The sequence below is a fragment of the Mobula hypostoma genome, chromosome 9, assembly GCF_963921235.1.
Source record: "Mobula hypostoma chromosome 9, sMobHyp1.1, whole genome shotgun sequence".
NCBI classification, from domain to species: Eukaryota; Metazoa; Chordata; class Chondrichthyes; order Myliobatiformes; family Myliobatidae; genus Mobula; species Mobula hypostoma.
In genome coordinates this window covers 118,402,836-118,424,240 of record NC_086105.1, presented here as the reverse complement: position 1 = coordinate 118,424,240, position 21,405 = coordinate 118,402,836, and the positions used below count along the sequence as shown (strand labels likewise).

General features: G+C 39.3%; 1 protein-coding gene across 3 annotated transcripts in view; it reads right to left on the bottom strand.

Annotated features, from left to right (window-relative positions):
• The window catches only part of rbfox1 (RNA binding fox-1 homolog 1), a 1,583,823-nt gene that overhangs the window by 873,608 nt on the left and 688,810 nt on the right, over nt 1-21,405 (bottom strand). The window contains exon 1 of one of the 3 annotated variants that reach the window (XM_063059001.1): nt 14,040-14,404. The exons of the other annotated variants lie outside the window; for them this stretch is intronic. Coding sequence (XP_062915071.1) covers nt 14,040-14,057 — 18 coding nt within the window. The 5' untranslated portion in view covers nt 14,058-14,404. Of the gene's footprint in view, nt 1-14,039; nt 14,405-21,405 lie in introns of those variants that run through there. 3 annotated transcript variants of the gene reach the window in all.

Here is a 21,405-nt window from a genome sequence, read left to right as displayed (position 1 = left end):
TTTATCTATGAACAGTATCACTCAAGCACTGTAACAAAGCTGTTTTGTGAATACTGATAACTAATGTGTCCCTCAATCAACAGATTGTGGAGATTGCAAAAAAAAATCATCGCAATTAGTAACGTTCAAAATGAAATAATATGTAATATTTTGCTCATGATGTAATTGCCGTGAACCAATGTGAAAATCAAAATTATCTTTTTTTTAAATGAAAGGTATCAGCTTGCTTTGTTGATTATGTATTTTCTTAAAATGGTGAAATCTATTCCAGTCTTCATTAGCACTCTTAACAAGACTCAGTTAAGAGGTGCTCTCCTGAGAGTCTGCAGTGCTCGTTCAAATAAGGATATACTGCAAAATGATAGGGATGCACCACTGGATGGTGTTCAGTGTTCAAAGTCAATTTATGATCAAAGTACATATATGTTACCATATACTACCTTGAGATTCATTTTCTTTCAGACATTCACAGTAGAACAGAGAAATTCAATAGAATCAATGAAAAACTACACACAAAGACTGACAAAGAACCAATGTGCCAAAGAAGAAAAACTCTGAAAATTAGAGAAAAAAAAATGAGCTGTTGAGTCTTTGAAAGATAGTTCACAGGTTGTGGAATGAGTTCAATGTTGAGGTGGTGTGAAGTTATCCATGCTGGTTCAGGAGCCTGATGGTTGAAGGGAGCTGCCTGTAATGAGTTTGTACATTCTCCCGTGACCCTGTGGGTTTCCTCTGGGTGCTCCGGTTTCCTCCCACAGTGAAAAGACAGGTTGGTAGATTAATTGGTCATTGTAAGTTGTCCAGTGATCAGGTGAGGATTAAATCAGGTGATTGCTAGGCTGCATGGCTCAAAGAGCCGGAAGGGCCTGTTCTGCATTGTATCTCAATAAAATAAAATAAATAATGGAACATGGTGTTGTGGTTCAGTACCTCCTAAAACTTTTGTACCTCCTTCCCGGTGGCAACAGTGGGAAAAGAGCATGGCCTTGATGGTGGGGTCCTTGATGATAGATGCTTTTATCCTGTGGCAGTGTTCCACGTAGACATGCTCAATGATGGGGAGGGTTTTGCCTTTGATGGATTACACTGTGTCCACCACTTTTTCTAAGCTTTCTCAGTGTGGCTACTAATCAGAAGATTTCTAATGGACAATCTATATGAATTCCGCACCCCCACCGAAGTATTTAGTTTTCAATATACAAAAGAAATGAAATAAAACTTTGCATGACAGTCAGAACACTTTTGTTTAGCACAGCTGTATGCTTCCTGAAATGAAAGGTAATCATATTTGTTAATCTAAGGCGTAAAGTTGCATCACATTGTTAGTGCTGTCAGGTTTAACTCATTAACTAGCAGGTGGCTGTGTGTAGAATGACATTTCTGTGCTTTTGCAGCTTTTCCTTGTGTGTTTCATTCTATTTGCATGTCTAATTGTTTCTACAAACATCTTCATTAGCTGCAAACATATGGAAAGAGTTGATGAAAGGAAAACTGTTACTAGTGGAAATCAGAAAATTTAGAATGAAATACACAGCAGGTCAGGCAGCTTCTGAATGTTTCAATATGATTTTCATTTAAACTGCAATTGAAACTTATTAATATATTGATCAATCTTTCAATAAAATATCCCATTTTAAATGAGTCTTACATTTTAAATGTTCTATTCAATTGCCATGATTTCTTTTTTAAAACGGTTTTATTGTAATAGGAGAAGTGATAACAGAAGACCCTGCAGATTAATCTGAATATGAAGGTGTTTTATAATGGTACTCATTATGAGAAATACTGAAAGGAAGTTCTAAGGGTGTAATTAAGTCAAGGGGTTACAAGAATTTCATAATCCCTACATAAGCAGCTGCAACGACTTGGTTTGTCATTAAAATTGAAAATTTAACTCCCTCCCAGTTTGCATATAAAGGGTTTGACTTATCTTTCAGATCCCAGCTTTGATGATGAAATGTTTAATTTCTCTCCTTTTTATAAGGTAGTGTAAGTGTTTTCAGCATTTTCTATCTTTACTTCAGATTCCCAACACATGCTGTTTATTTTTAAATGCTATCATAATTAGTGGATCCGTGTTTACATCTTTACTGTTTAAGGGCCACCCAACACTAAACCTACTAATCCCAATGGTCCAGTTCAGTAGCAAGTTTAGTGCAAGTGAGGCGAGTCTGCCTCATTCATACTGGCTGCTACCTCAGAAACAAGCAAAAAGGAAAACGAGAAGACTGTGACATACATGACTAAGTTTCAGAAGAAATTAGCAGAAAAAATTTGTCAGGCCATGCATTAAGGTAATTTATCACAAGTGAACAAGCTAGGGGGTATTCAGGCCAAAATATAACCAGGAACACTTCAACATTTCTTGGTAATATATCATAATAACATCTAATTGTCTTCTGTATGATCTCTGACTATTTTAGAGCTGAAGTATGTAGTTATTGATATGAAAAGAAGCAGAGTTGACAGTCTGGAAATGTCACGGCACCATTATTTTCTCCAACTGGAACCAACACCCTTGTGGAGGATGGTATGAACATGCTCATTCTAAACTGAAAATATGCTGCCTATCATGGTCAAGATTCCTTCATATGTTCCTACATTTGCAATATTAGTTTTGGCATTTGCTTATTGCTTACTTGGCAGCGTAGGGATGGGTCCTTCTTTTACTCCTTTGCTATAAGGGAAAGAGCTGAGAAGACTACAGATACTTTTAATCTTGCTAATTTCTCTTCATTTAGAATTGTTCCTTTAGATTAGAACATTAAACATGACATTTTACTATTCAGGAAAGGTGAGAGAAAGAAACCAACTACTCCAGAGAATCCTTAACCTTGTTTCATTCCATGGATCCCTACAGTTAACAAAGAGGTCTCTGGACCCCAGGTTCTATAGTTGAGCACTACGGTCTAAAGATTATTGCAGGAATGAACATTTTGTTCAGATGATGACAGAGAAAAAGTACTTCATCTCTCGGTAATCCAATTTTTGTTTGAAAATGGTGAATGTCCATGGTTCAAAAAGCAAACTTATTAGCAAATTACATATATGTTACAATCTACAACCCTGAGATTCATTTTCTTGTGAGCAGATACAGTACATTCAAGAAACATAAGAGAATCAATGAAAGACTGCACCCAATAGGACAAACAACTAATGTGTAAAAGACAACTGTGCAAATACAAAAAAAGGAAAATAATAATAATAATATATAAATAAGCAATAACTAATGAGAACATGAGACGAAGAGCCCTGGACAAAGTCGATAGATTGTGGAAACAGTTCAATGTTAGGATGAGTGAAGTTATCCCCACTGGTTCAAGAACCTGATGGTTGAAGGGTAATAACTGTTTCTAAATCTGGTGCTGTGGGTCTTGAGGCTCCTGTACCCTCTTCCTGATGGCAGCACTGAGAAGAGAGCATCGCCTTGGTGGTGGGGGTCCTTGATGATGGATGCTGCTTTCCTGTAACAACACTCCATGTAGATGTGCTCAATGGTGGGGAGGGCTTTACCTGAGATGGACTGGGATGTATCCACTACTTTTTATAGAGTTTCTGTTCAAGGTTATTGGTGTTTCCATACCAGACGAATGGTGATTTTTGAGGAGATATTGTTGCCAATCCTCATTTGAGAATCTGCAAGTGAGGAAGTCGAGAATCCAACTGCACAAGGAGATATTGAGTCCAAGGTTTTGAAGCATATTGATCAGTTTTGAGGGGATGATGGTATGGACATTAATAAATGGATTTCAAAAAAAAAAAGCATTTGATAACGTTCCCAATGAGAGAGCACTAACTGATATTGCTCATGGAATTGAAAGTAAATTATTGACCTGGCTGAGAAACTGGCTGATCAGCAGGAAATAGAAGCAATATATAATATGCTAGTGGTCAAATTGAGAAGATACAATTAATAATGCCCAAAAAGAATTGTCATGGGTATCTTTTATTCACAATCACTAACTGGAGGCCTGATGATCTTTTAGAGAATTATATATTGGCGTTTGCTATTGGTGCCAAGGAAGGAACAATGTCGAATTAGGTGACGCTATAAAATCACAGAACTATCAGTAGAAAATAATGGCAAATACATTTCAATGTGGATGAATTCAAAGTCCTCTGAGCTAAAACTAAAGAGAGAGATTGATGTATTCTCCTTGCCACCCCCTGCAACTTCCAATGGTGTTAGTTGGTCCCCCAATTTCTATCCTTCCTTCTCAGCCACAGTCAAAAGTTGCCCTTTTCTACCTTTTCAGCCATCGCTCTGGTGGCCCTCCTGAGCCCCATTCCAGTCACTGCCATTTCACGGAGTAACCTTGTTGTCAATCTGCTAACGAAGCCCTGGCATCCTACCTGCACAGCGTCGGTAATGGTCCTCCAGCCAGTTTCCTTACACTCAGCTGGTAGGTCTGAGTACTTAAAACACCAGTATAGTTAGAGGAACTAATGAAAAGGCTGAACAGAATTTATGCCATTATACATACAGAGTTAGCAGTTCTCCAACACTTATACAAAGCCTGGTTTGACAACAGCTGAAATACAGTGTGCACATTTCTAGGTACCATTCCACAGAAAGGATACGTCAACCTTACAGCAAATGCTGTATAAATTGACCAGAATGATACCAGAACTAAGTATACTGATGAAAAAAAAACTACAGATGCTAGGGTAAACAATGACCACAGATGTGTGCTGGACACAATCATATACTAGACGACATAGAAAAATGTTACAGTCCTTCAGTGCAGAATCCTAGGAAAGAGATATGTGTTTTCAGCAGGAACCTTAGAAACTGGAGTCATGGCTTCATGAAAAAGGCCTTTATGTTTCAGCAGGAATTCCTTGAAAAGCGCTGGCTGCAGTGTTTCATGGGGAACCCCGGAACTTACAGTCTACCGGGTTTTACAAAAGAACATGATTGGAATGTTTGTAGTGGGACTTCACTGGTCTCACAAGAAACTTGAGGAAGTGGTGTCAGTTAATCATTATGACTCCCCTCTTTGGGAAATCGCAAAGAGGTCCTAGATACATTGTTTCTCTAGGAAACCTTAGAGTTAGTGGCAGTGATTCATTGGGAACCCCAGGGAAATCCTCGCTGCAGTGTTTTACTGGAGAGCCCCCACAACGTATTGGCTATAGGACATCATAAAAAAATCACAGGGATGTGCAGTTTATAATGTTCCACCAGGATAGGAGGAACGTTTATAGGGTTTCATTGAGAAATCCTACAAAATTCTAGTTAGAATTTCACCAGGAAATCCTATTTTATGCTAATTACTGTGCAGCTCCAGGGAACTGTTGGTTATGGTATTTCGGCACTTGATACAAGATTTTACGGGGCACTCCCAGGTACATATTAATCATAATGTTTCACAGAAAATCCAAGGAAATTCTGGTTTCCAGATTTCATCAGGAAACCCCATGTAACCACAAGCTATCACATTTTACCAGGGAACCTCAATTAAGTGTTGATTACAGTGTTTTCACGGGGTAACCCTAAGAAATGCTGGTTATAAGGTTTGCCAGGGGATTCCCAGGTCATGCTGGTTGCAATGTTCCACTGAAGAAGCCTAGACAAGTCCCATTTGTAATTTTTTTCCCCCAATGGGATTTCTGTTGAAATTATGGTAAGTATTTGAAAGAGCTCCTGTGAGTCAGAATGACAAAACATACAATATTTTCATGTCACCCTATCCTTAGCTGCTCATTTTGTATTATTCACAAAAACTGCAATGTCAAGTAAATGTTTCAGCAAAAACTAATCCTGCTGTTCACTTGCCATTCAGAGTAGTTATTCTCTGTGAAGAAATCTATGAGTCACTGAGGGCTCCTGTGAAATGTGCTGACAAGAGCTTTGTGGGTTTCGTATTTCTTTCACCTCATGCAAGTTTTGCTTTCTAAATCTATTTCATAGTATCAATCAAAAAAAAAAGCTTTATATCTGATGTTAGAAGCCTGATAATTGTATCAGGTCTTTATTTTCAGGCTGCCATTTCAAAGTCAATAGGTCATCATCAGAAGAGCTACCAATCAGATTTGGTCATGCTCTATGCTGGGTCTCATACAGTTCAGCAGGCCAAAATGGATCAAAATGGGGAATGTGTGTTGAGAGCACAATGAACAAATAGTCCGTCCCTATACAGATCAAACGCCAAATTCCGATTGCCGACTCATTCTTATGATTTCAGGAACGTGGCTAAGCAACATTAATGCATCGCTCTCTAGCCCAAATGTCCAAGTGAACAACACCAGTCTAAGCTAGCACACGGTGCTTAAATCTGGAGTACAAGAGCATTGTGTGTGGGAAGTTTGATAGCTGCCTGAGCAGTGGGCTATAGTAGGAGGCAAGATTCTCCAGTGAAACACCAAACTCTTACTAGTTCTGATAAGGGTTGCTGTTTGCAGGGCCCAGAGACCCTACAGGAACACAGTAACATATACCACAAATGAGGTAAGTTGGAAAGGCAAACACCAAAGGGGAGATGTCTAGGCAACTATGCTCCATGATGAATAGGGTTTAGAGGTTTGCAAGCAGAAGTGTCCTGCTTGGGGTGAAGAGACCAGTCCTGCACTCTTCACAGGAGGCACAGTGGACCTGGATACACTGCTTTTAGGTCCTATATATCTCCATCTGCCTCACACACTAAACAATGCATCCACCTTCCCTCACAATGGACAAAACTAATCTTCATATCCTCCTCCACACCCTCATGACTGTAGACTCATGCCAGTTTTCATAATATGCCAGGTATTCAACCACAAACAAGAATGTCTTAAGATGCTGGAAATCCAAACAACACACACAGAATGGAGGACATTGAAATCACATGTACTTTGAAAGATACAGTGAAATGTGTCATCTGCATTAACAGCCAACAAATCCTAAGGATGTGCTGGGTGCAGCCGCAGGTATCTGAATCTGCAAGTTACCAATGATGTACGTCTGCTTCACTTATTTTACCCTAATTTCAGCATCACCACCAAACTCCTAACCTTTACCTCACTGACAGCCAGCAAATTTACCCTGATTCAAAAGGCAGTGAACAAAAATCTAACCATTATGTCACTTAAGCAGCAGCTTGGTTACATGTAGAGCTCTATCTAGGAGGGGAAACTGACTCACGTAACATAAGTAGCCTGCGGCCAGAGTAGGGAGAATAGAGCTCTGGACTCCAGATCAAACTAATCCAAGTTTTTCATAAGTTCCTTTGAAAAGCCTTGCGTCTGCGAATCAGGCAAAAGTTACCCTTTCTTCCTGTGCCAAGCTAACACTCATTGATAAGTTTCCCATCAGAACTGTTCATTTACCAACCACTTCATTATGTGTGGCCATCAGGTTTCCTCTATAGCAGCAGTTCCACGGACCCCTCGGTTAATGGTTGGGGTCCATGGCATAAAAAAGGCTGGGAACCCCTGCTCTATCGGCTGCTTGTCAAAGTTTCATCAGACCACACTGATGAAGAAACTCAAGCTTGATTTGGGAGGTCCAACTGCTCTCATGCCTGATCAGCTTGCTGTCATTCAAGCTCAGACTGCATAAAGACGATTAGTTGATGCTTGTGTGGATTTTGTCCTGGACTGATAGGAAAACAAGTATGTTTTTAAAATATTGGTTTGATGTAGCTTGTTAATGCAGTCCAATAAAGAGGATGCATGATCAGAATTACTGTGGAACAGAAAGTTGGGATTATGCTCAAGCTTGTGTGAACTATTTATTTCTCATTTACTCACTAAGCATTCTCTCCATGTTTTCCCTTTCATTTTCAGCTCCTAATAGTCCTTCCCTTTCAAGATCCCCAAATCTCACAGAGACCTGGAGGGGAGAAGACAACATGATTGTAGCTTAGAAGAACCATTAGTATGTTTTATAAGGCTGTAGGTGGTAACATTATGGTCTCACGTGAATATGAAGGCTTCACAGTGGAGTTCACGGCAGGGGGGAGGGAATGTCTTTTTCTCTTCCCAGCCACTCTCTGAGTTGACATGTATATTCAAAAATGGAGGGCACTGCAGACTGATGCAAAATGAGACCACTGAATCTGTTGGTTGGACACCAGGTTACCGTTAATTTCCATCACAAAGCACAGTTGACAGACAAACACCATCTGTCCCTTCAGAAAATGAAGAAGTGAACTACATCTCCAAAGTATAACGTAGTCTTCTCGTCATGTGACAAATGCAGGCAATAGACAAGCAGCAGCACCGCTACCCTTCCAGATCCACAATTAATACAGCCTAGCACTCTCTAGTGAAAGGAGATAACTTCAGCTCTCCTGTAAGGATTATCTTTAACCTTTATAATGCAGTACTGATTTTCTCTAGTACAACCTTTGTGATTTCAATAGTGCCTGCAGCACATTATATATACTAGAGGAGACCCTGCTTATTGAAATGGAGTACCCAATGCACTGTTTCTCTCTGCAGTGCAAGTTCACGAATGACTCCGAGCATTCAATTGGTTCACTAAATGTCCCTCGGTAATTGAAACTTGCTGCTATTATCTAGTCTAACTTTTATGTGACTCCAGACCAGTTAATGTTGACCTCATCACAAAATGCAGATGCAGTTAAGTCACTCCTTGTTCAATCTTCTTTCCAAGATTTTCTCTGAAGATAGGAGATCTGCTATACAGATTACTCAAGCTACAGTCTGACATTGCCTGTAAGGTACAACTCCCTGGATACAGCTCCTCCTTCACAATCCTGGAACATCCCATTTCATTCTTCACATCGGGGAAGAATGAATAGCCCTGTGTGTCTTCAACATTAACTTCCCATCCATCTCCACCACCAATGAAGTGTCATGGTATCAGGTTTATCATGGACAAGGAAACATCCTCCCTCAGCTGATGAATCAGTGCTGTTCTATGTTGGAGTCTATTTTGAATTAGCACTCAGAGCAGTAGGTGGCCATCTGAACCCTGTGTGATCACTTCAATACTCATAGCCAAGGCTTCATGCGGTGTCTGCAGAAAGTCACAAGTGAACCAACACAGGCAGTGAACCTACCTGACCTCACCCTTGTCAATTTACCATCTCCACCACGTCTGTCTATGATAGAAGGGATTCTACACACTCCATGCAGAGACAATGCCCTGTCTTCACACCAAGGGTGTTTTCCATTGTGCCACCACACTGCTGTCATACAAAATAAGATTCAGAACAGATTTTGCAGCTCAGATCTATGCATTCAAAGGGTTGCCACCAGCATCTGAGCAACACATTATTTCCTCATTCCCCTTTTAATGCCACACTCCTCAGGCTTTGAGTGGACTACTTCTGGTATAAGGAACAACAAAAGTTAGCTGAAGCTTTCAGTCATGGCATGCAAGTCTTCCTTCTGCAAAGCCCTTCTGCCCTGGCTTGGTGTGGAAGAAGACTGGCTCTATTCTTACTTCAACCAATGCACCAAACATAGTGACAAATACAATTTTAATCCAAGAATCAGTACATGGCAAATAATATTTTCTTAAAGTAACTTTGTGGGTGAGATAGATAAATCTATCTTGCTGCTAAATACCGCATTCTTCATGTGCAGCGAACACATTGGGTTAGCCATATACATTTGTAGTTGAGTTATCATGAGGACCAAAGTCTCTCTGCCTACTTCACACATTGCATTCAACACGGCAAACTCAGGCCATGAATGGTATCAATCTTAGAAATGGTTAGTTGCTTGCAGCAGCCAAACAACTGGCACTGAGGCTGAATATTTACCCTACATGCTTTAATACAATAATGGAATTGCACTATTAGTAGCAGACAATATCCAAACGAAGGATTGATTTGTCAAACCTGGGCAGTGTTTATTCACGGGAATGACTGCTGGCGTGTCAGGGCTGTCTAATGAAACTGACTTTCATTCACTGAAGTTAAGGAAAACAAAAGACAATCTCATTAAGAACTATAAGATTCAGGGAGGGAGGATATTTAGATGCTGTTTTTTTTTCCCCAAGTGGACAATGTTCAGCCAAACATCTCTACCCTTCCCCCTTCCCAGAGTAAAGGATCAGCATTTACTTTTTAAAAGAGAAGAGTGTCTTTACATGATGGATTGTAAATATATTGAAATGCTTATCCTGGATCACAGCATTGCAAAGTTAGAGTTTCATGAACTTTGGGAAAGAAAAGGTATAGAAATTGGGTGCAAGGTGGACAGGAATGATCTGATCTTATTGCAACAGTACGGCTGAAACATATGGCTTACCCTCCCTTCCTGCCCCTTATGTACTTTTGCCAACTTGTGGTACATTGGACAGTTACACCTTCAGGTACCCCGCTTCCCGTCCGTGACAAAAGGCCAACTGAGCATCATCTTGAGCCAGAGCTTAATTGTGCGATGACTGAGAATGTTATTTATTCAGTTGTCAGAAATGAGTGAACATAAATAAGCTACTGAGAAAACAAAACAGCTGTTGTGTCAATGAACACAGTCTAAGGAGAACTGCAATGCAAAACTGCTGAAGTATCGTATAATCAGCACATTCGGGTCTGAAAAATAAAACGCTCTTCGTCTGGACACAAGGCATGAATTACATGACAGCAGCGCTGTGGGACTGTCTTTTCTCCCCTGTCCCAGTTCAGAATCATGGGCATAGCTCAGATTCCGGGCAAGTTTAACAAGGTGTTTTGTACTATTTCAGGACATTCAGCATAATTCAAGCAATTAAAATACAAAAATAAGTGACATTACTTCCAGTAAAAGGTATCTTCTGTGTTCAATAACAAATATTCAAAGTTCACTTAATTAAAACCCATAAGCACTATGCTACTGTCAAACAAGGATCTCAGAAAATTACAGTAAAAGAAAGAACATGGTCATACACTTAGCCTTTGACCAAAGAATAAATAACTTTTGACAAAATAATTACAGAACCTATTTTCATAAATCAAATATATTGTACAGCAGTTGCATCTGGAAAGTGTTTGACAAATTTTAACAGTAAATGCTCAGTTTGGTTCAGGACTTGTATGCAATGCTTTGGAATAAGTGAAAACTATTTGACGTTCAGTATAGTTGATCATCCTGTTACTGAGTTTAATTTAAAATGGCTTATTATCAAAACAGGATCTCAACAGTGCACAGAATATGATCGACAAATGCCATTCTAACAATATTCACTGTGCTGAGAAATTATTGTGGAATATTTCCTATTTGTTTCAGAATTACATGCATGTTGAGCATTTTAAGCCCAGCTCAAGATTTCCATACAATGCATGCAAATGGAAGGTTGGCCCATTGAGTTCCACATTCAGATCAGAATTCTGTTTGAATAAAGTACACATTTCTCTGGAGTCAGCTGTACTGGATTACTTTAACACACCTCAGCTCACAATACACACTGTGATCCTTGACTTGGTGCTGTCTTTTTAGTAAAGCATAGAGTGTTCAGCCAAGCACTTTGAAGACGAGAAATAATACCCAGAAAGTGTGTGTGTCAACAAATAGCTTATCACACAATAAACCAGGTCCTTTATGTAGGAGAGAAAGAAGCATGCAAATAAAACTGAAAGGTGGTTTATTAGACTTGCAGGAGAATGATAAATTTCTCCAATTCCAGGTCAAATATGGGACGATAACTATTATTTATTTTAGGGAGAGGAGCAACTTTGTAAAAAATTCCACAGTTGTTACATTGCTTTATAGATGATATCGTGAACAGGTAAACTCCATTTTATTTACCAATGTTTTTCTTATTATAATACATTATTTAAATAGGTAATTTTAAATCGACTGAAAAATGAGTATTTATTTTATTCAAATGCTATTACTTCTTAAATAGCAATACTACCTTGAGCTACACTACACTGATCGAGTTTAATAATTAAATGTCCTTAATTCCCTCCGTTACACTTCTCAGCCTCTTAGTAATACTTAGTGCTCTTGATGTTTACTTCTGTTTTCTGCAACAGGACACACCTTACTCAAAATAAGAAATGACTATAAAAACATACAACAGCTATTTTTAAAGCTTTCAGACCTTTAAAATTCAAACATTTAAAATTTATACATTTATCACTTTCTCCCTATGTATTTTAAGAGCTGTAAAATTTTATAACAATATAAATAGTAAAATTGACATCTTATGCAATCAGATGAATCAAAGAGATTACTAAACGGGGTCAAAGTGTTCATGTCTCATCAATCACCTCATCTTTGAGTAAAACATGGAGGTTAACACAAAGAAAATGCTTAACTCATTTATTCAGTATTTTGTATGAGAAAAAATAACCATAAATATCAAATTTTACATTTTGCACTCAAGTTTAAATATAAAAGATAGGCTGTACCTTGTGCAGTTTTCTATATAACAGAAATGGTTGAAAATTATCTTCATTAATTTTAAAATAAGCATATTGCTAAATCATAGCTGGTAGAATTAACAAGTTCAACGTGAATTACTTCCTTTCTTTGTTTTTCTCAATATTTTGTTGAAATGCAGCAGCTATCATTGCCAGATGCTGCTGGCTGACTTTGAATGTAAATGTAAACGAGGGATGAACCATATATTAAAGAAAAATCAAAATTTTGAAGGCAAATTCCTGGGAATGAGAATTTCATGAGTCTGTTATTGTTTAGCAAATAAGGGAGTGACAATGGAAGAATCATTTATCTTATACCCTTTGTCTGCTGCAGCTTTTTGGATCACATCTTAGAGTCATAAATTATTAGGCTTTTTGAGCTCTTTTTTAGGCTGAATTGGTGGAATATATTCCATGGGTTTTTCATGTTCTTCTATCTTGTAAAGACAGCACAGCATTTCGCTGGAACGTCGTTTTGCAGACCAAGTTCTAACACAATCAGTTCAAAATTAATGAGAGAAAAGGGAGGCTATCCGTTATAAGTTATAAACCAAAATAAGTGTAGAATAATGCAGAGTGGGATCTGAACTTCACCAGGGAGGAGGTGATACATTCTTTAACCTGGTTAGGTCTTGACAGGACTCAAGTATGGATTCAAGAATTGTTCAATAAGGGCACACGCAGATCCTTAAAACAAGGCAAAATGTGTACCTTACCACAAAATGTTGAGAATATAAATATACAGTACTCAAACCTGAACTTTTCAGGGCTGTTTAAACTGAAAAGGTCCTGAAACTTGGTCAAAGAAGAGTGAAACCCAGACAGGTGGAACGAGCAGTCAGAAACAGTCATGAACATTTTGCACAAGTCTACTATGTTTTCACTAACACATTTTAAGCCATACACTGGAATCATTAGTTTATGAAACATGTGTGCTGCAAATATTCTTGACAACCATAGGTACCAGTGCCTGCTAAATGCTAATTGGCATTGCAGCCGTTTCCTTTACAACAAATCGCTAATTATTAGGTTGTATACCCTTAGTCCACCTGCTGTGTGCTAAGAAAAACTAGGTTTACAGTTGCCCAGTTATATCCATTTTAATATGTTTATACAGCAAGACATATAATAGGCGATGAAATTAGTGGTGTACTAAGTAAAACAGCATGGCCTCTAATTGGCATGAAACTATGTATTAAAATCTATGAGGTGGCTTACAGTCCCCGCATTCCCTTTGATTTCATACAGTTCAGTACAGCCTAGCATAGCAGAATTTTAGTAATTTACCATCTGACTTTACATGATCTAAATTTCAGTGGCAAAGGTTGCCGAGATGGTTAAAGAATCTGGCTAGTAATACAAATCAGAGAATAAAAACTGATCTGCTTCAACCACAGCCCATTCCAGGGCAGCAGGTGTCATTCAGACAAATAAACCTTAAAGAGAACACGTCTAGATTCTGTAACTACTGCAGTAACAACTCAGAACAAAATCGTGTGATCAGTCCACTGTCCTTCAACTCACAGAATGCATAACTTTTTAATGAAGGTTGCCAATTGATTTTGCTGCTTAAGCAACACAAATCTCAAATGTTTTAAAAATAAAATCATAACATACTTTAACACACATATGCTGTGCTAGAATTATCCATTCAGCTTTCATTATATTTGCATTAACTTGGCTGAAGCACATGAAACACTTTCCTATCAGAAAGACATGCAAAGAGATACTACCTACCCACAAATACATCATCATTTTGAATAGGGAATTAAGGATCCAGCTGTGCAGTAAAGATTCCTCTCCTGGTTAAGAATTACTGATACAAACTGAGGAGAGAGGATACAGTTCTTCTCTTTTCTGTCAGTCTTTACAGTCCTATTTCTTTTCCTGCAAGCCTCTTATTTCTTGGATAGACGCACACCAGCTCTCCTGCGTGTGAAGAAACTTGCTTCAGGCTGTTATTTTTTTCCCCCGCTCGTTCTCAATTTCTCTCTTGCTATCTCTCTCTCTCTCTCTCTCTCTCGAATGCCAATCTTATTTGGGTACAATCCTTGGCGTGTCTCTTTAGTGAGGAAGTCTGTGCACTGAAGCAGCCTACTGTGCTGGTGCAGGCAGAAGTGAGCAGGGAGACTCCACTCTCAAAGTGTCAGCCTAATTGCAGCTCTAGGATTAGAAGTCCCCTCTGCAGGGAAAAGAAGAAGGGTGCTGAAGGCTCACACAGGGACAGAGACACACAGGTTAGTTCAAGTAGTGGAAAGCCTCTGGCATTCAAACTATTACCACATTTGTAAATGACACTGCCACTAACTGACAAGTCTCACAAAGCCCAAACTCAACACAAGGAGGCCACTACAATGAAGTAGAGAGCATGTACAGCACAAAGCTTTCCCTTTATCGCTCTGACTGTACACCAGATAAAGCCAGAAAGCAGTCGGGTCAAGGTCTTTCCCAATCTTATTACACCAACACCAAAGCAGTCAAGGTACTTTTCTACAGCCATCTACTGACATAATTGTGCTATTGCTGCTGCTTCTGTTCCTGAAGTTGCTGATTGTGAGTTACTGGGAAATGTACATTTACTTCTGCATATTCAGAATGGCCACGCAAGGAAATGTCTTCCTGAATAATTAAACTGCATTTGCTAAATTAAGGAATCAGTCACTGCACCAAGGCAGGTGGCAAATAGATAGGCACCTGCTGGAAAAGATCTTTAACAGTACTCATCAAAACTGGCAATGGTAAAATGGGATTGAGAGGATACATTAAGACGCACACAGTTAACAAACAGCAATCAAATGACACTTAGAACAACCCACCTCCCAATAAAGGTGCCAACATGCATGACCAATGAGTCAGATTTATGGCAAAATACAAAACCTTTATGGCGGCAGGCTGTGATACGTGCGTGAGGTGAAAACAAACACTTCAAAAAAGATTTTTAATTGAACACAGCGAACTCAATTTTCTAGCGGGTTCTGAAAGCTTTTATCATTTAATATTACCAATCTGTTGCTGCCCTAAGGTATTGGGAGAATAACAATGATTAACTTCATTATTTTAAATGCAACCTGTAACCAATTTCTATTACATTTACAATAGGGCTGGTGGAGATTCACAACTTACAAACTGTGCTTTATTCAGATAGTCTACATTATGAGAATTTGCAAACTACAGTTATTTTACTTTCTTCTTCCACAAATCAAAATCGATGCTACACCAGAAGGAAGTGAGACTCTGCAAGTTATCCATCACAATGCTAACACATCTGGCTCTGCGACTGCACCCAGAATTGTTTCACTTTCACCTACTGCATCTTGCTTCAATTATGAGAAAGTGATCTTTTTGTAAATAAACCAACCGCTCAGCTTCACACAGCGGATGGCACTCACAACTCTCTGAGTTCAAGCACACTCAAGGAGATAATCAAAACTGACACAGAAGTGCAATACTTTAGCTGGAGCTGCCATCTTCTGTTTGACATATTAAACCAAGTCCTTATCTACCCATTAAGTTGGGTGTAACTGACCCTGAAAGGATATTCTAAACATGGGCCACTGCCCTCACCCACTCATAAAAAGTTCCTCTATCAGTCAAGGCTAAGAGCAGCTCCATTACATCATGATGCATCTCAATCTGTAAGTGCACAACTTAATTGTCATACAAACCAACGTAATAGTAACATTATTGATTGGAAGCACCATTGGGCATCCTAAAGATTGGAAAAATGTAGTTTTATTTTCTTCTTTAGATTTTCTGACATGCTCTAAGTAAGGGTAGGCTGCTGACAAATGTAACCAGACAAGACAAAAATAACGCAGCTATTGAAGTCGGTCAAGATGGTGCTGGGGTACAGTCTTCAATGATTCAGTTTTTTTAAAAGTTGCTTATTGGTTTATAAGGATGGTTTTGGAGACAGAGAAGGGTGTTAGGGGTTGGGTCAGGTTTGGGGAGCAGGGATGAGGGGAGGCAGTACTCAGGCTAAGGTCTAGGCCTTTGTTCTGCTCTTGAAGGCCAGTGAAGTGGATGTCTGAGGAAGGACGTACAAGGGGCCCCTCCGGGTTAGCAAGTAACCAGTGGGTTCCAGGTTCGCAGTTCCATGAAGGCAAGAAGAACAAGGGCCAATGACCCTCTACGTACACAAGTTGCCAAGCCCAGAGTTCAAGCTCTGAAGCCCGGAGATCTCATTCACATTATTGGCAAGCCCTGGTGAGAATACTGAAGGTCAAAGCAAGGTGGTCAATCAGAAGTTGAGGCCCGAAGCTCAGAGCCCTGGCTCTGCACCCAGTGTCTGTGAATCTGAAAGTGTGCAGCTGGCTGGTCTGTTGTGTGTGTGTGTGTGTGTGTCTGTGTGTCTGTGTGTGTGTGTGTGTGTGTGTGTGTGTGTGTGTCTGTGTGTATGTGTGTATGTGTGTCTGTGTATGTGTCTGTGTGTATGTGTGTCTGTGTGTGTCTGTGTGTGTCTGTGTGTGTGTCTGTGTGTGTGTCTGTGTGTCTGTGTGTCTGTGTGTGTGTGTGTGTGTCTGTGTGTGTGTATGTGTGTGTGTGTGTCTGTGTGTGTGTATGTGTGTCTGTGTGTATGTGTGTCTGTGTGTGTCTGTGTGTGTATGTGTGTGTGCATCTGTGTCTGTGTGTCTGTGTGTCTGTGTGTGTCTGTGTGTGTCTGTGTGTGTCTGTGTGTGTGTCTGTGTGTCTGTGTGTCTGTGTGTATGTGTGTGTCTGTGTGTGTCTGTGTGTGTCTGTGTGTATGTGTGTCTGTGTGTGTGTGTATGTGTCTCTGTGTGTGTGTCTGTGTGTGTGTGTGTGTGTGTGTGTCTGTGTGTGTGTCTGTGTGTGTGTGTGTGTGTGTGTCTGTGTGTGTGTCTGTGTGTGTGTGTGTGTGTGTCTGTGTGTCTGTGTGTGTGTCTGTCTGTGTCTGTCTGTGTGTGTCTGTGTGTGTCTGTCTGTGTCTGTGTGTGTGTCTGTCTGTCTGTCTGTGTCTGTCTGTGTCTGTGTGTGTGTGTGTGTCTGTGTGTGTGTGTGTGTCTGTGTCTGTGTGTGTGTGTCTGTGTGTATGTGTCTGTGTGTATGTGTCTGTGTGTATGTGTGTGTCTGTGTGTGTGTGTCTGTGTGTGTGGAGTAGGGTTTGTTCTGCTGTTGCTCTTTTGTTGCTTGTTGCATTCTGTTTTGCTGAGCGTTGTGGGCATGCTATGTTGGTGCCCAAATGTGTGGTGGCACTTGTGGCTGGCCCCAGCCCATCAATATATTGTATTGGTTGTTAACACAACTAAAGTATTTCACTGTATATTTCAATGTACATGTGATAAATGATAAACAAGTAAACAAATATAAATTTGTCTATATGAATAAACGTGAGGCGGGAATTCACCAAGTTTTCAAGTGAAATACAGGGCTCATGCGGATGGTGGATGAAAGATGTAGGAATTTCATTTTCTGAGGTGCAAGTCATGCCTTTTCATTTAATCTTTCCTTTGTATTATATTTCAGTGTTATGCTACACAAGTAATGCACTGTAACGTTTACAATAATGTAAATTATGCCAAGCAGCTTCCCTCCTATTAGATATACTGCACAGGCTAATTTATTATCTGCTCCAAAACCACCAGAATTTTTATGTTTTCACCAAAAGTTAAAATATTACATCTGTACATTGCATTAGTGAAACATTAAAATTGAATGAAACAGGTGTTGACCTAGCGGGACAATAACAATTCCTTCCCAAAAATTCGACTTGGCCTTACCTGTGAATTTGGCACAAAACTATGAGTTAGAATTTGGGATGAAAGTTATGCAATCACCTGCATAAGGCATTAGGATCAGCAGAGAACAGGAAAAGGAATCATATATGTCCATGACCAATCAGACCAACTGTTACTGAGAAAGTATCAATTCAATGTCCAATCAGGAACAAGAAAAATAATGAAGAAAGAGATATATCTTTTTAAAAAGTTTAAGAATAATTGATTTTAACCTTGAAGGAAGCCTCACAGCATTAAAAAACAAAACAAGGTTCTGTATTTGTTGACAATAATTTTCAGCACCAGCAAGATCAGCTAGCAGCATTTGACAACAATTACGTCAATTAGGGTGGGTGAGCATACTTGGACAAAGTAACGTAATTTTCTGTCACAAGTTTACTTTGTTTCTGATTTGCAAATTCAGCAATATCAATGGATTTGAATCAAGAGACAACTAGAAAACAATCCATGTTCACAAGCAAGTGGCAGAATGGTTCATCTCCGAGAGCAGTTTTATGAATTGCATGGTTGCCACATTTCTGCTCTTGCCTTAAGTTCTGGTAATTATTCCATAAAATAAAATATAGATATCTATTAGCTTCACCATTGTTTTGACAGACATTTTAGGCCTATATTACAAAGTAAATGAGATTTAATAATAAAGCAACTATCACATTCAATCTCAGGGTGTTGTGGAAAACTACTTTTTTTTTCAGAAACTGTTCAAACTTTTCTCTAGTAGTTTATTTTTTCCATGGGGATATTGTTTAAATTTAGTGCCATGTAACCTCCTATCATGCATCTGGCAATCAAGGACCTTGGGTGAAGTTTTAATGTTTACTGAGGTCTCAGAGGCTCAACTCAACAACATTTCACTCATTACTGTGAAGCAGAAATTGTACTAAAGCAATACAACAGATAACATACACAGAGAATAAAAAACACCATGTACCTTACTGACATGGAGAAATCCAGTCTATAATACTAATTTACAAATATAAGACTTAACTAAGATGTCAAGTATGCTATGGGGGTTAACTTGGTTCGCATTGAAAAATATGCCCTGAGATTGTGGTGTGCAAATAATCCACCACCCCTTAATTCCCTGCCCACTGCCATACACAGAATTCAAACTGGCAGCTTAGAAGCACAACTCCAGTGACCAATAAATATGCTTTTGACTGTTTTAGTCAATCACCATACAGACCGATTTAATATGGTTAACATCAATATATAATAACTAGTGCTGATTAAAACCAAACTTCCATTCTTGAAGAGGAGATATTCAGTGGCTGGAACTTCTGGTGCAGGAAATCACTGGCAAACGATAGAAGAATAGAGCTGGTGTTCAACACTCAAATTTTCCAACAGAATTTTGGAGCCCTGGTTAGATGAAGGACAACAGTATCCTAATAATCACCTTAGCTAAGATCCCTTCTAGAACATTCCAGAGCACCTATAGATGTTAATATAAATGCAGTGAACCCTATTCAGGTTCAAGGATACAATGAAGGGAAATATCTGAACTTCTTCAAGGTGTTTATTCCTGGAGAATACAAAAAGGAAAACTCTGGAGGAACTCGATGGGTCGAGCAGCAAATGTTGAGGCAAAGATGTCCTAAGGCAGCATCTCTAGCCCAAATATTGACTATCTGTTCTGACCCTGTCCCCCAGAGGTGCCAATTAACCTGCTGACATCATTCAGCAGTATGTTCTCTGCTCCAGTCTAGAGCATCTGCAGTCTCTTGGTGTCTCCATTCTTGGAGAGAGGTCTGGTAAAGTCATTCATCTGAAATACAAACTCAGTTTCACTCTCTATGGATACTGCCTGACCTGAGATTTACAGCATTACTGTTTCATATTACAGACAGTGTTGCAAACAATTTTACACCGAGGGTTGAAGGGGAGGGCATCCTCAACACCATGTTCCTTCAAGGCTAACAGTGGCCAGTACATTATTGCTCCTTCATTCCTCACCAATAATTTCTGCTGCTTAGAACTTTACTTCAGATACTTGACCATCCCCTTAACCCCAATCCTCAAATCTAAAGCTCAGATTTTGCTGAGGCTATTTCCTATGCTGCCATGATCAGCACATAACACCAACCCTCACTTCTCTCTTCTTGCCTTCTTGTCGCCAGTCATGATATTTTCATTGCAGTCACAAAATTTTAAAGAACCCCAAATATCTTTGGTTACCATTGGTTTCAGCATTTCACTATTTCAGAAGTATTATTTTCTGTCATATTCAGGTCCTTGGTGGTATCTACAGAGCTACTTAGTCTTAAAGTCATTTACTATGGTTTGACATTTGTTTATATCTTCTCTCTGTGATTTGTGCTTCTATCATTATTATGGATACTACTATCATCATAGGTGGATGCTCCAAAATGGATAGCACAGGAATTTTGCACAAAATAACTGTGCTGCGTCAACTATAAAATACCATCAAGTGGCTATTATGACACTTCAGGGAGAGCCACAGAACAGCTGTATACTCAGTGAAAGATCATGCTATTATATCTTGTTCAAGTCGTGTTTTTAGGGGACCTGGTCTCAACACAAGTTAAAGGCAGTCAATGAAACTCATAATCCAATCCTCACCAACCCGTATGCACCAGCTGCTTGGTTGTCTCTGGTGAGGAAGGATCAAATTGTGTGGTCCTAAAGTTTAGATGTCTGGAACCTCTCTTGTGCAACAGTGCATTGCAAACTAATTGAAGGTTGCAATATGTCCCTTCTCACCCTAGGAAGATCCAGAATCTCAAAACTGAAGGTCATTGTAACTTTCACTGCCATTTGCAATGTAGTTCTGGCCCTGTTCTATGGTTACAGATGTGACTCTGGCAGGATACAACATATTTCTGTGAGCATCTTGTGGTTGAAACAGTCTCCTAAAGCATTCCTCTTCAGTGGGACGCACGTAACATAATCACTTCATAAACATCTTTTTGTGGATAGGGCTTCTTGCCAATGAATTTATGATTCTACTGTCTTCTCTCCTCTTCCCTCCGAGAGAAAGTTACTCTGCACAATGTGCTGTATTCTTTTTTTCCCATTTAGGCTGCATTGCTAAAGCACTCTTAATTGGAAACAATAGGTCACTGCTAAAGCATTTAAGACAAGAAGTAAAATACTTCCTGAAACCAAACAGTTCCCTCTTGACATCAAATAATGGAACCAGATCTAGTAAAAGTCTACCCAGGACATACTTTGACTCAGCAATATGTAAATCAATCAACGGGGTCCTGCAAGTAATTTATGATCCCCTTAAATTGTATAAGCGCATTTGGAGTTCCTTTCATCTGCTAAACATCGAGTTGACTGTAGGTATTAAGCACATGGCATTGGTTCAACTTCTCAGAAGA